We start from the raw sequence: 15,861 nt of genomic DNA, 5'->3' as shown, positions 1-15,861 counted from the left end.
ACTGCCAAAAATTACAAAAGTTCACATGGAAGTTTTTTTAACAAAAATGGATTTTTAAGATACTTTTGGTGTGTCAAATCCTCTTTTTTCCCGTTCCTTGGCACTTTTCAAAAAAAAAAAAAAAAAAAAACTCAAATAAAATTCTCAAATTTGGGAACCTTATTTTCCACGGGGGAGGGAAGTATTTACCACGGGGGGGCATATTCCGGGTGGGGGGCATTTTCCACGGGAGGTATTTTCTGTGGGGGTTCCTTTCCAGGGGGATATTTTCCATGAGGAGGGGTATGATCCGCGGGGGGGGGGAAATTTTCCGGGAGATAAACACCTAGAACCCTTCCTTAGTTAGCTATTTTTTTTGTAGCTCAGCTATAGAAGAAGGGATTATTTTCCCTTACTCAAATGAGCAAAATCTAGATTAGTTTATGAGGCTTCGATCTCTTAAAGTTCTTGTTAGACGACGTTAGGGAAAAGAGGCATGGGAGGGAGAGTAGTTACCATCCAATCTTTTTGTTCACTGAAAAAGGGCAGTAGAGCTTTTAACTTCCGTTCAAACCATCCCACTTCTAATCTTCTAGGATCATTGGGTCGACAAAATCACCCCTGGGAAAAATAAATAGTAAAACTAACACGCTCATTGGATTGGAGATTGAAAGGTCTAGCGCCCTTTCAAATAGTCGAAAGTGACTGGAGGACAAAAACAACTCCCCCCCCCCCCCTCTACTTCCATCATTTCCCCAAAAACTTACATTAAGACTACTACAAATGCGTCAGCTCTTTTTATAGCTTTGAATTTACAGATAAATAAATTCAGCGTGCTTGGCCAGAGTGGAGTTATATATCAATATATTAAAACGAACAGAAATTTTTACACATATGAAAGGGGTTGCCTCCTCCTCGAGACCGCGCTCTTTACGCTATAGTTTTTTTTTTGTAGAACTTTCATGTTAATTTTTGCTCGTTTTAAGTTTGAATCGGCTATTTATTGTAATTTCTGTACGTTTTGGGTTTAATTCATTTATTAATAGTGAATTGTGGTAGTTTTACGCTTGGAAAATTATTTGAATTTATTTCTATTCAATTTTGGCTTAACGAGGCTCTTTACTATTCTTTGACATGCTTGTTTTGTGGTATTTTTCTTTTAAATTAATTTCTGTTCATTTTTATTGACATAGCCTTTTTCATAGAAAAAAAATATTTCATATCTTTTTGTTTGTTTTTCTATTATTGGAAAAACAGGATTATTTGATGATTATTTGACTTTATTTATGCTCATTTTTGGTTTAATGAGGCTCTTAACTTTTCTTTAAAAAACTTCTTCCGTGTGATTCCCATTAACGAAAACGAACCTCAAACCTTAAAACAAACAGCAATTATTACGTAGGCCTACATGAAAGGGGTTGTCTCCTCCTCAAGATCTCGCTTTTTACGCTAAAGTTTTTTTTTTATAGAATTTTAAAACAAAGCTTATTATTCTAATCAAACGACCATTGTGTTTCAGGAATCGTTTTTAAAGAATTAAGACAAAAAGTCAAAAGTTTAGCTTAAAGATAAAGGTAGCTTAAAGATAAAGGTGGAAGGGGCAACTCCTTTCATATACTTAATAATTTCTGTTCGTGTATAATTCGTCTGTTCGTTTAATGAGGTCTTAACTTTTCTTTAAAAAACTTCTTCCGTGTGATTCCCATTAACGAAAACGAACCTTAAACCTTAAAACAAACAGGAATTATTACGTAGGCCTATATGAAAGGGGTTGTCTCCTCCTCAAGATCTCGCTCTTTACGCGAAAGTTTTTTTTATAGAATTTCAAAACAAAGCTTATTGCTCTAATTAAACGGTCATTGTGTTTCAGGAATAGTTCTTAAAGAATTAGGACAAAAAGTCAAAAATTTAGCGTAAAGAGCAAAGGTCTTGTGGAAGGGGCAATTCCTTTCACATACTTAATAATTTCTGTTCGTTTTAAGTTTTGATGTTGTTCCTTACTTTCAGCTGAAAAAACTTGTTTTATTAAATTTAATTTCTGATCGTTTTTAAATAATTCCGGGAAATTCCGCTCTCTCTCCATGAAATATTCCAGTATATGTGTATTATACGCCACTTACTCAAGTTTACGATGTGTAAAACTCGAGAACAAACCGGTTTCTTCGTTAGTTTTTTCGTTACTTTAGAAACAATTTCGAGATATATATATATACATACATATATATATATATATATAAATATATATATATATATATATATATATATATATATATATATATATATATATATATATATATATATATATATATATATATATATATATATATATATATATATATATATATATATGTATATATATATAGGGGGGAGGGGAAGTATAGCGGGTTTACATGCAAAATGTGTTAGGTACAATTTTTCTGCATAGGCTATTATGAAGCAAGAATTATTTTCTGATTTCAAACTGTCCCAATACTTTACCCCCCCCCCCCCCGTTATGTGCAAATATATAGCCCAAATTATTTATTTCCCCTCTATTCTGTCACTTGTCTTTGTCTTGTCTCGTGCATACTGAAAGAAGTTAACGAAGAAATCGGTTCTCGAGTTTTACACAGCGTAAACTTAAGTGAGAGGCGTATAACAAACAAGTACCAAAATTCCTTCCCCCTACAGAAAAAAAAAACAAAACTCAAATAAAATTCTCAAATTTACAAAGCCTTATTTTCCACGGTGGGGTATTTACCGAGGTTTTTTTTTTGGGGGGGGGGGAATTTTTTGCGGAGGGGGGTGTTTTCTGCGGGGGATATTTTCCTCGGAGCGGGGAAGGTATATTCCTCGGGGGAGGGGGGTATTTTCGGGGGGGAGGGGGAGAGACACCAGGGTGGTAAACGCCGGCCACCCGGGAAAACACGACGTGTTTGTGTGTGTGGAGGGGGGGAAGGCTGCGCTCTGATCACTTTGACTCTTAAAAAGGGCACTAAAACATCTGATTACCAATCCAATGAGTCCCCTCCAAAGCATATATGACCATCCTTTCTATAGAAGCCTCATATACCCCCAGGGCATAACCCACAACCCTTGCCCTGAGAGCTGTAGGGGCGGGGATGTCTTCTTCCAAGGCATGATTTCCGAAACCTTCAACTACGATTAATAAAATTGTTATCTCCTAATTTTGATTGGAGGTGTTAAGGGAAATGACGAGCATGGAGGGGGGGCTGGTTACCCTCAAATCACTTTGACTGTTAAAAAGGGCACTATAACTTCCAATTTCAAATCAAATAACCCCTATCTGAAGTTTATACAACCGCCCATTCGATAAAAAAAAACTTATGCCATAACTTACAACCCTATCTCCAGGGCACTGGGGGGGGGGGGGTTGTCAACCCTAGAGGCATTATTATATGTTCTTTGGACTATTTTGAACAGGATCGCTATCACTTAATTTCAATCAGATACGTTTGATGAAAAGAGGGGTTGTCGGGGCGGGGAGGGGGGCTAAATGTCCTCCATCACTTTTGAAGCTTAAAAAGGAACTACAACTTCCAATTTTTAACCAAATGAGCCTCCTCTAAAGTTTATACAACCATCCTTCACATAAAAACCTCAAATATCATCTGGGCATAACTTACAGCCCTTGCTCCCATGCTCTGGGGTTTGTTTCAACCCCAAAAGCTTTGTTATATGATATTTAGAATGTTTTCAATAAAATGGCTATCTAAAAATTTCTATTGAATGTATTTCGGGACAATACGACGTGTGTGTGTGAGGGGGTAGCTGCCCTCCGATCACTTTAACTCGTAAAAATAGCATTAGAGCCTTTGATTACCAATCTAATGAGCCCCCTCCGAAGTTTATAATACCACGCTTTCTATAAAAACCTTACATGCCCCCAAGGCATAACTAACAACCCTTGCCCTGAGGGCTGGGCGGATTTATTATCCTCAGACATAATTTCCGGACCTTTCAAACACGTTGAACAAACTGGCTATCTCAAAATTTTGATTAGAAATGGTTGGGGAAATGATTGGCGTGAGGGGGGGGGGGATATTCACTCTCCGATCACTTTCGGTTAATAAAAAGGGCACAAGTCCTCTCAATTTCCAATCGAATGAGCCCTTTTTGAAGTTTCTACGACAACGCTTTCTATAAAAACCTTATATGCCCCGAGGACACAGCTTACAACCCTTGTCCTAAGGGCTGAAGGGGGGGGGGTCATCCTCAATGACATAATTTACAGACATTTCAACTACGTTGACCAAAATGGCTATGTCAAAATGTCGATCAGAAGTGTTTGGGAAAATGATGAGCGTGGGGGGATTTAACCTCTGATCACTTTTGACGATTAAAAAGGGCACTAGCCTTCTTCATTTCTAATCGAATGAGTCCTTTTTGAAGTTCCCACAACAAAATTTTTATTATAATCTTATATGCCCCCAGGGCATAACTTACAATATTTGCCCTGAGGGCTGTGGAGGGGGTGTCATCCTCAACGACATAATTTCCGGACCTTTCAACTACGTTGAACAAAATGGCTATATCAAAATGTTGATCGGAAATGTTTGGGAAAATGATGGGCGTGGAGGGGGGGGGGTCCATTCGCCGTCTGATCACTTTCGACTATTACTAAAGGCACTAGCCCTCTCAATTTCTAATCGAATGGAGCCCTTTTTGAAGGCTCTACGACAACCCTTTCTATAAAAACTTTATATACTCCCAGGGCATAGCATTGAGGTATGTGGGGTTGGGGGGTCATCGCTAAAGAAATAATTTCAGGTCCTTTCAACTGCGTTGAACAAAATGGCTATCTCAAAATTTTAATTAGATGTGTTTGGGGAAATAGTGGGCGTGCGAGGGGGATTAGTTGCCTTCCTATCACTTTTCGACAATTAAAAAGGGCACTATCCATCTCAATTTCCAATCGAATGGGTCATTTTTAAAGTTTCTACAACATCCCTTTCTATAAAAACCTTATATGCCTCCAGGGCATAACTTGCAACTTTTGAATTGAGGGCTGTGGGGGGGGGGGGGGTTCATCGCCAAAGAAATAATTTTTGGACCTTTCAACTATGTTGAAAAAAATGGATATCTCAAAATTTTGATTGAATGCGATTGAGAAAATGGTGGGCGTGGGAGGGGGGTTAGATGCCCTCCAATCACTTTCGACTATTAAAAAGGGCACTAGCCCTTTCAATTTCCAATCGAATGTGCCCTTTTTAAAGTTTCCACGACAACTCCTACGATACAAAGTGCCCTGGTCTAAGACAAACCAAACAAACCCCCCAAAAAAGAAATAAATATTACATTGTGCCAACATCGTTCTTTACTTAGGCAGCGCTATTCGTCTGCCTATGATAAAGAATATGGCGCTGTTTATTCGTTTAGGTATAACCCATCGTGAGAGTGGTATGTGAAGATTTTGTTTGTTTGCATTAGTGCTTTTGAATGGGTTTCTGTGCTTTAATCGTTTTGATCAAAAGTTTAAACTGAATCTTCTAATCGTATTTTTATGTTGTTAATTGTATTTGTATGTTTTTTTTTGTATATTATTTTGTGGTCATGACCCTGCGGGGTTTTTGGTGTCAAATATACTATACTTTACTATACTATATTAATGCCTTAGGCCTATACCTTTTTTTCCATCAGCGTAAACTTACCTCTGATACCAGCCTAATGCTGGGTCCGCATCATCACCTTATTCGGTTGTTAAAACTATTCTATGTTTCTATTTTATGTTATATATGTTTTTTATGAAAAAAAAACTATTTTAAAACTATTAATTTTATGCATAGGTTAATTTTGTTGTAATGGTTGTTGAGTCGTTGTCATACAATTAATTTGTAATTTTTGCAGTGTTTCTTTTTAACATTTTCTTTACCTTACTCCAATATCTTCAATTTTGTAAGTTGGTTATAAATAAATACTATACTATTTTCTTTCTCACAACTTGTTTGATGTCTAAGGTTCATTCTTCCTTTCGCGTCTTTTCTTTCTCAAAGGATTTCCCGAAAGTATGTGAAGCGTGAAATTTCCTTAAATGAAACCAACTTTTAGTGGCAATTTTCTGCTTCCTGACAATAGCTCAAGAAATGCCCCACTATTCAATTTCAGACGCACTTAAATGATTGTTTAAGTTCTATTTTCTCCCCTTGAATCTTATCAAAATACATTCCTGGGAATATTCTCAAACAAATTCTCAAAGCCAGTAAAAAAGAACATTAACTATTAATAAAAAAGAAGATGCCGTTTCCTAGGGCCGAACCTAGGGGGGGCGTCAATATGTTACAATTAGAAACAGCCATATTCGGCTCTAGTTTTCCATTTCCTCATTTTAAAAATAATTAAAGGGGAAAAGGCTGGGTCCCAATATTATTTTCAAAGAAATTCTCAAAGCCAGTAAAAAAGAACATTACCTTTCAATAAAGGAAAAGATTCAGTTTCCTAGGGCAGAATCTAGGGGGCGCCAATATATGTGATACAATTAGAAACAGTCGTATTTGGCTTTAGTTTTCCATTTACTCATTTTAAAATAATTAAAGGGGGAAAGGCTGGGCCCCAGGATTTACCTCCTCAAATGAAGTCTTTGAATGCAAGAAATTTTATATGAAATTGTCAGTTGATATAAGAGCTAAATGAAGAAGTTCTTCAAAGGTGTAAAAGCCATAGTTTGTTATGACAATTTTGCTAATGGAGATTCCTAGGACATGTGGAGACACCATTGGAGTCTGTGGATAACCACTTAAATTCCCCCTTAATCTATCCCTAAGGTCCAACGGTTTTTCGCCTCAGATGCACATCCAGAAGCACTCCATACAGAACCTGCTAGTCTAATCCTAGAAATTTGCATGACTGCAGTTTTAATTTATGATATTAATATCAACAAGGAAATAATAAATAAAAAAAAACAGTTAAAAGAAACATGTAAGGCATATACGCATTTTGCTTTACATTGTCTGTATTTGAATTTTTTTTTTTTAGATATTTAGGCGTCAAAGCTCCGGAAAGTGTTGTAGCAACAACACCCAATTGCTCACAGTTGCAGAACCTGACAAAGACAAAGTCTATAAGATCGGAATCGAACCCTCTTAAAGACAGGACAAAAATATTAGATGCTAATCTCTACTAAACTTAGCCGATATACAATAAGTCCTTCTTATGGACGCTCGGATGACAAACGGTGACCTTTCCTTCAGAGGTACAATCGAACTTTAATTTTTGACTAGACCTTTTTTTGAACGGATTTCGACAGTGATTCACTCCCCCTAGTAGGTAGGCTGATGAAAAACAGATTTTGCCCATAAGACAGAACTAGGGAACTTACTCTTACTTGATAGCAAGATTTTGCTAGGAGAGTTCAAAAACCCGCTCTGGTTGATATCCTGATTAAACGAAAATAGCCCCCCCCCCCCCAACAGAGGTTTGATTGCGTCTAGACCCCCAAAAGACCCAACTAGAACCCTAACCCTTACTTCCTGTAAAGTTTAGTTGATACTCGATAATTTATTTTTCTATTTAATGTGACGAGAAGCCTTTAGGGACCCCTCCCCATGTCACGCAGTGAAATGAATTATGGGCTCCTTAAATATACAGCGGGTGCACCCCTTCCTTCTTCTTTAAAACTTCAACAGAATTCGGACCGACTCATGAACCCAAAAAGACAGTAGCACTTACGTCTCACTAAATTTGATTCAGATAATCCCATCTGGTATATATCATGACTAGTTCCCCCCCCCCACCCAGATATCAGATTGGCCCATATATCTTAAAATCCAAAAAATACACTATTTTTTTGTTCCTATGATCTGCTTTCTCCCCACTAATTGGTCGGATCCCAGCTTGAAAAGTTTCAGCAACTTACAACCCTTGCCCTGAGAGCTGGGGGGGATTTGTTATCCCCAAAGACATAATTTCTATGCATATATCTACGGGAAAATTCGGTTAAAATAAAAATTTAGGGGGGGGGGGGCATAACTTAGAATTTCCAGATTCATATTTCCAAGATTATTTGCTAGGAATACAGAAGAGATGTACAATTCCCGACTCTTGTTCTCGAAGAGATGATTACTCGTGCAACACCAGCCTAACATTACGCAAAAGCGGTGGTTATATTGGCTCGGCAGCTCCATTCACAAATGATGAATCGCCAGTATGGATAATCTAGCACATAAATCACAACAAGTCATAAAATCGGTCTTTAAAATCTCACAGCTACATGAAGCCTTGTCAAATCATCACACCGATAGTAATTAATAGTACACAGTCGTTAAATGACGGTAAGGAGGCCTTTGTCATCAGTAAGATGACAAGTCCATCGTAAGTGGTGGTCTATAAGTGCTTTAAAGACCAGCCTATCAAGTGAAGTAAGCTATTGAAAGGAGGTTGCAAATTGAGACTTCGTACTCCGATTCGTGTCATTAAAAGATCTCCTGACACCCCATCCTACCATACCTCACATTTCACAAGAAAAAATAGTTGTTGTTCTTCCCTTTGGGGGCTACAATGTGTAACTTGCTAGTTACACATTGTCTTGAGTTTCAAAATCAATAAAGAATCTAATTATAAATTCTACTTTTTTGATGGTTGAACTGTGTGGGTTTCGGTTGTGTATACATCAATAATAATACAATTTCACAAAGTTTTGGTTACGATTTCCCACTTTTTGGTTATTGCTTGTGTTTATTAGCAATAAGACAATCAGCAATAGCTAAACAGATTATTTATTTGCCTTACTTCCATCGTATTTTGAAAAAAACAACGTGAAACTCCGTTTGACAGTTGAATGCTAGAAGAATGCAAACCTGTTTATTCCAAAGATTTCCATCAATAAATTCATAGAAATGAGGATTCATTACCTTAAAATAACACGAACCATCCGTCATTTCCTAAGAGCATTCCAGAGGTGAAAGACCAACTCCCGTTGATGACCAGCGTTGCCAACGCGGTACAATTGTACCGTTTTTGGTAAAATTTGGAGGTCCTGGCACAGTGCAGTACATTGGGAATTTTTGGTAAAATCAGATTTCCCGATACATTTAGGTTTTACTTGCTCCTTTTTGACTCAAATATCTGTTCCAAGTTTTAGTTTATTCAAATTTTCTTATTGTTATGGGAAATTTTTAAACTGCTGTTCCGATGATACAAATTACTTTCTTGCGGTACAATTTTGATTGGAAAACTGGTACAGCTTACTTCCAAACGTTGGCAACACGATTGATGACTATGAAGGCCACATGACTAATTGTAAATCTTAATAAATATTATATTAGTTTTTATTTATTACTAATTACCAGCCATCTGAAAACAATTATGTGACATTATACTGCGAGTACCGTACCTGAAGCGAGTGTTTTTCAGCTGAAATATCAGAGGCAGTTGGTTCCTGATGTTCGCAAGAGAGTATCCGTTTTTATGTTACTATTTTTATATGCACGTTGTCCCGCGTTGTCCAACAGGCTCTTTGGTTCCTTTATAATATTTCGTTCAATAAAGGGTTTTTCCACTGTTCAAAGAAAAGCTGCTGGATGATTAGTGTTAGAGAATTTCGCTTAGAAATCGAACCAGTGTTGGAGAATTTCAAGCACTATATTCAAAGACCAAATACAGCAGCAAAACAGAACGACTGTTTATGTGCTTAGAAAATTAGTAGAGAGTTCAGGAGTGATAGTACTTCTTATATTTAGCATATTCTTATCGCTTATTTCTTTTTCCTGCCTTGAGGTCTTCTTGGCCAAACTTATGCCAAGAAAAACTTGTTGTGTGTTTTTTATGTTTCCCTCCCAATTATTATACTCCTGATTGTAGTTTTTATGTTTCCCTCCCAATTATTACACTCCTGCTTGTAGTTTTTATGTTTCCCTCACAATTATTACACTCCTGCTTGTAGTTTTTATGTTTCCCTCCCAATTATTACACTCCTGCTTGTAGTTTTTATGTTTCTCTCAATTATTATACTCCTGCTTGTAGTTTTTATGTTTCCCTCCCAATTATTACATTTCCGAGAATTTTAGCAAACAATTTTGTAGCTATCAACTGTGTCCGTCGTCCTAACAAAACGATTAGCTGTTATATGAAAATTGGAGAGCGGCAAAAAAAGCCGTAATTCTCCTCGCATATACATCACTAAATTGACAAGGATAAACTAACGATACCAGGTCCCCTCCCCTTCAAACTTTAATAGAATCCATTTTAAAACGAATTTCCAAAAATTTAATGTGGCTCAAGTTCGGTTCAAAAATCAACTTGTTTTTCTTTTCCCATGTAGGAATTACTACTACTACTACTACTAACAACTCACCGCAGCACCAAGCCACCTGAGGCCAACACAGCTACGCACGCTCCTCCTCCATCCCAATCTATTCAAAGCCTCCCTTTTTACAACCGCCCATGAAGTTCCCATTTCCTTTAAATCTTTCTTTATGACGTCCTTCTACCCTAGATGAGGACGACCTGCTTTCCGTTTAGCCCTAGACGGTTGCCCAAAAAGAACAATCTTCGGCAATCTGTCATCCTTCATCTGCACAACGTGCCCTAGCCACCTCAACCTTTCTTTCATTATAGCCCTGGACGGCGGTATTGAACCACATTTTTCGTACAGCCTATTGTTTGAAATACGGTCCGTCAGCCGGGTACCCAGAACAATCCTTAAGCAATTTCTCAGGAAAACATCTAGCAAATCTTCATCCGCTTTTCGGAGCGCCCATGCTTCAGAGCCATATTTGACCACTGTCATCGCTGTAGTTTCCAATATTTTAATCTTGGTTTGCAGATTTACCTTTCTGTTGTTCCAAACTTTTTTTAATTGTAAAAAAAAACACCCTGAGCCTTGGCTATTCTACTTTTGACATCTTCACTGCTCCCACCGTCTTTACTAATAATACTACCAAGGTAAGTGAAGCTGTCCACCTGATCAATCTTTTCGTTACCCAACGTCACCTTTTCATCTTCACTTATTCCTAGCCTTAGTGACTTAGTCTTCTTAACATTAATTTTCAATCCTATTCTAGCACCCTGAACTCGCAAAACCTCTAAAACTTCATTCATTTTACTCAGACTTTCATGTAGGAATTAACCTATGAAACAATAAAATATAGCAATTAACTACTCGCCATTCGGAATAGCTACTCGGAAGAAAATTGTTACAAACTTTTGTTTAAAAAAGATTCGCGGTGAATTGTTTCGCTTAAGCCAAACTACACTTGCCACCTTAGCACCTTGTCACCTTAACGCCTTGCCACCTTAGCAAGAATGGCATATTAGCAAAAATTGCTAAATAGCACGATAACAGTTTTGCAAAGTACTTGGGTAAACAGAAATGGTTCTAATGATCTATGGTAATATACTAGTTATCAGTGATATGCCGGCTGCAAATATTTGTACAAGAAAAAATCCGTAAGATTAATTATGTTTATTTCTACCTCTTTTTGTTCGTATTATTATAGGGACACTTTCGCAAAATCCCATTCCTGGAATTAAGTTCTAGGCCCTGTGGTGGGTTGCTGCAGCTGAGATAAAAATCCGTATCCCGTATTACCAAGCAGAGGTCAATCCCACCAGGCCACCACAGGACATGTTTGTTGGTAAGTCTATTCGCTTTAACCCAGACAATCCATTCGAGAACGCCACGCTGATAATTATACATTTGTTGTACAGTTTCGATCTACTTTGAAGGTTATGATGAAATGAAATGTAGCGAAACAAAATTAGTCAAAATAAGGTCGCCTACGTGGAGATAAAGCTAGAACTTAATTAAATTTGCTACTAATTCTGCATCAAATGACGTGAAACTTGGCGACAGTCCTACTAACCTCTCTATGATTAGTTTCTGACGAAAAGGTTTGAATTCAAATTTTAAACTTTTAAATCGTCTTCAGTAGTTTCTTCAAAGTTCTTTAACTTAACAAAATTTCTTCAGAATTATTTTAATTAAAAAACATATTTTCTCTCGTTATCAGGGACGAGATAGAGAGAGAGAGAGAGAGAGAGAGAGAGAGAGAGAGAGAGAGAGAGAGAGAGAGAGAAAGTATATATATATATATATATATATATATATATATATATATATATATATATATATATATATATATATATATATATATATATATATATATATATATATATATATATATATATATATATATATATATATATATATATATATATATATATATATATATATATATATATATATATATATATATATATATTATAGCATATTTTTTCGGGATAATTAGCATCCTGATATACTCTGGCCTAAAAAAAACGATCTAGATAGGTCAGACGTTTGAGAAAATTTGTTTTTAGAAGTTCAGAAAAAATTATGTGAGTGACGTCATTTTCATATACAGTCTTTCGTCCGTCTTTGACCTGTTAAGGTCTAAACCAGTTTATATTGTTTAGCCAGTTTTCACAGAGGATTATTGTTTGAATATTTATTTCAACGGGCAACGATTGATATTGTGTACAATACTGTATAGCGCTGTGAACAATTTGCTTTGGACAATTGGATAATATTATAATTGTATAACATTATTTATTATCAGACTCTTGTGATAACGACGCTGGACTGTTCTTTTTCTTTATATATGATTATTGTTCTTGATTTGAAATATTTAAGCAGAAATACGTAAGCAGGTGAAGGAGGACTGAAATTTTGGAATAATGAACAACTCAAACGGAGCGACTATAGCTTTAACTTATGCTATGCCTGGGGGTACAACCAGTGCTCAGTTTTTACAGGAAATTAATTTCAAGCCAGATCTGACAGCACGATTAATTGAGGCTACTGAAAAGACTCTGCCCAAAGTTTTAGTGAAGGTTACATCAGTTGAAAGCCAGTTTTTTTCTTTGAACCAAAAATTATCTGACAATGCCAAAGCTTGTGAAGAGATAAAAGATAAATTGAGATGCTTTGCAAGAATTTACGTGAAGCTACTATGCGTGCTGACGCATTTGATGAAGAACTGAGAAGACGCAACGTCGTCCTGTATAACTTCGAACCTATTAATCATGCTATATATACGCTGAAGCAAAAAATTATTATGGTTCTTAATAAGTAGATACCAGACTTAAATCTCTACCGTTGTGACGTCAAAGACGTATTCAGAATGTGTGCGGGATCAGTTGAGGTTTACGCTTTGTCGATATCGACGGCAGAGTGTTTGTTTATGACTTTCCTTCGGAATGTTGTCAGGAATTAACCAACAGGTCCAATGAAGTGAATAAACTGGGGTCTCATCGAAATGGGACAGCAGAAACAAGGAAAGTCGAACTAGCTAATTAACCGGCTAGCGAAAAAATGGACGTTTCCGACGCTGGTAGAGCGGTGATAGTCTGAGAGTGATAGTCAGGCCGAGAGTGATAGCGAGACGGTGGTCGAATTTAATATACGTGATCCGAAACCGCATTCCTCAACGGGTGCTCCGCGTCCCGTCCGAAATTCTCCCGTAGTTGCGAAAAATACTAAAAAGTGGAAAGGCCTGGGAAGTCATAACCCAGACGATCAGAATCTTATTGACGCCCGTAATGTTGCAAGAAAGGACTCTAGATCTGGTGGTGGAAAAGCTAACTGCAGAGGTCAGTCGAGGAGCAACAGAGCTGCGTCATCAAAAGATTATTATAGACTTTCATACTTACCTGATGAGCCATAAATGCCCTTTGTCCTGCCGATACATGACCAGATTGTTCTAAGTGAGTAGGGATAGTATGGCCATGTTCACCCTATACAAGTAATCACTTGAATCCAGGTTGTGAGAAATAAGGTCGAACAAGTACTGAAGGACCTAGGTGGTGTTGATATAATTGCTCTTGTTCAGTCGTGGCATAGTGATGATACAGTGCCTTACTTTGAAGGATATTGGGTAGAAAATGTTACGCGTAAACCAGCAAGGGATATGAGATATTATGAAGGTATTTTGTTGTTAATTAAGCATGGTGGTTTCGGTAAACATTCTCGAATTCCTAGTTTTTCGGAGAATATTATATGGGTTCGGATTCATCTAATTAGTGGTAAAAGTTTGATTTTAGGTGCGGTATATATTGCCCCTCAGAATAGTTCGTATGAAGTAGAAGCGACATGGGATTTACTAGAGGAGGAACTTAGACAATTGCGATCTCTCTTTGATAATGATTATTTTTTGGTGGTGGGGGACTTTAATGCTTATACGGGAATACGAAAGGAGATTAGCCAAGTTTCATTTGTTGATACTCCGGACCTGATACCTGATATTTATAAGACATCTAGAAGGAGCGAAGGTATTGCAAGAAGGGTTAATTGTTAGAGTAAAAGGCTTCTGGGTCTGTGTCCAGATAATACATTAGTAATTGGAAAAGGAAGATTTGGGAAGGATAGGGAGGGGAATTAGTTTATCTGTCTGTCGGGGACAAACCCTAGTGTAATTGATTATGTTTTGGTTGATATTAAGCTTGTGGCCCTGAAAGTTGATGTTGAGGTTCTTAGGGCCGTACTTTCTGACCACTTACCAATTGAGATTAAGCTTTGCCTTGGAAGAGGAGTTCCAAGGAACAAGAAAGATGATAGGCCTACTAGTAGGGTAACGAAGGATCTTTGTTTTTCAGGGAAGTTTTTAAAGAGTGATCGGAGTAAAGAGGAGCTGGAGTTGATGAATGAGGAGCTTGTGAGGCCTGGAGTGATTAAGAAAGTTGAGAGTCTCCACGAAGAAACAAGAGATATAGATGAAATTTTGGAAAATTTGGGTTCTTTGATTTACGAGTGTGCTCGTGTGTCTGAGAAACCGAGTATGAAGAGTAAAACTTTTTTTTTTTTTTTTTTTTTTTTTTTAGGATGAATGTAGTCCTTTTAAAAAGGAGATGGAGGAGCTATTAGATTTAGCGAATGCTTGCTCTATAGAGGAAGAAAGACAGAGTTTGTTTTAACGGTTTAAGGAAAGGAGAAGGGAATATAATAAGCTGAAACGGAGGAAAAAACGGGAGAAGTTAGAGTGCCGAACAGAAAGAGATAGAGAAGGCCTATATGATAGGGGATACAAAGCAATTATGGTCAGGAATAAGGCACGAAAATAGACAAGGAAAAGGCAAATCACAAATCCCTGAAGCTGATACTTGGCCTAGTTTTCTTGAGAGCATAGAAGAAGATTCTAGTGGTCTGGATAGTGAAGAATTAAGTGTTATTCTGAAGTTTCCGATGACAGAAAAATATTATGAGTTAGTGAGGGATGTAACCTCAGAAGAAGTTACGAAAGTAGTTAAGGAGATGAAGGGAGGATCAGGGCCATAAATGGATGGCATACCAGCAGTTTTGTTAAAGAAGTTTCTGGGTATTTTTTGCTAGTTATAGTGAGTATTTTTAATAGAATTAGTAGTGGTGTAGGGCCTTCTCTGTGGAAAGTATCGATTATGTTTAAATAAATAAACCTTCTATTTAAGAAAGGTTTAAATATTTAAAAGAGGTTTAATTAAACCTCTTCTTAAGAAAGGTAGTCTTAGTAATCATGATAATTATAAATTAATAGCATTATCGCCTGCACTTAGCAAAATTTTAGAAAAGATTTTGGATAATCGGTTGAATGAATGGTTGGAGGGCTATGGGGTAATTAAAGAGTAGCAGGGGGTTTCAGTAAAGGGCATAGTACGTCGGATAGAGCATTTGTGTTAAGTGCATTGATAGAGAAGTATGGATCAGGTAGAAATAAGCTGTATGTTGCGTTTGTTTTACTTAAGAAAGGAATTGACAACGTTGATAGAGCTCTCCTTGAAAAGTGTTAAAAGAGACGTAGGGTCTACCTCTCAGCTTTATTCGTTTATTTGTTAGTATGTATTCAGGGACTAAGGCAAATGCTTGGGACTAATGGACTTGGGACTTGGGACTAAGGACTAATGCTTGGTAGATTATTTTATTTTTGCTAATTTTTG

At 37.0% G+C, this 15,861-nt stretch overlaps 2 protein-coding genes across 4 annotated transcripts in view; one reads left to right on the top strand and one right to left on the bottom strand.

Annotated features, from left to right (window-relative positions):
• Positions 1-15,861, top strand: part of LOC148945476 (cardioacceleratory peptide receptor-like) — a 593,562-nt gene that overhangs the window by 310,700 nt on the left and 267,001 nt on the right. The window lies entirely within an intron of this gene.
• The window catches only part of Nf-YC (nuclear factor Y-box C), a 149,716-nt gene that overhangs the window by 66,855 nt on the left and 67,000 nt on the right, over positions 1-15,861 (bottom strand). The window contains exons 7-9 of the mRNA XM_089099450.1: positions 13,606-13,689; positions 11,504-11,629; positions 9,261-9,267 (exon numbers count right to left, since the gene is read on the bottom strand). Coding sequence (XP_088955576.1) covers positions 9,261-9,267; positions 11,504-11,629; positions 13,606-13,689 — 217 coding nt within the window. The remainder of the gene's footprint in view (positions 1-9,260; positions 9,268-11,503; positions 11,630-13,605; positions 13,690-15,861) is intronic.

This window comes from Artemia sp. Qi Xiang Cuo, chromosome 13 (genome assembly GCF_049724085.1).
Source record: "Artemia sp. Qi Xiang Cuo chromosome 13, ASM4972408v1, whole genome shotgun sequence".
NCBI lineage: Eukaryota > Metazoa > Arthropoda > Branchiopoda > Anostraca > Artemiidae > Artemia > Artemia sp. Qi Xiang Cuo.
The sequence above is the reverse complement of the archived record's forward strand: the minus strand, read 5'-3'. Positions and strand labels throughout refer to the sequence as shown.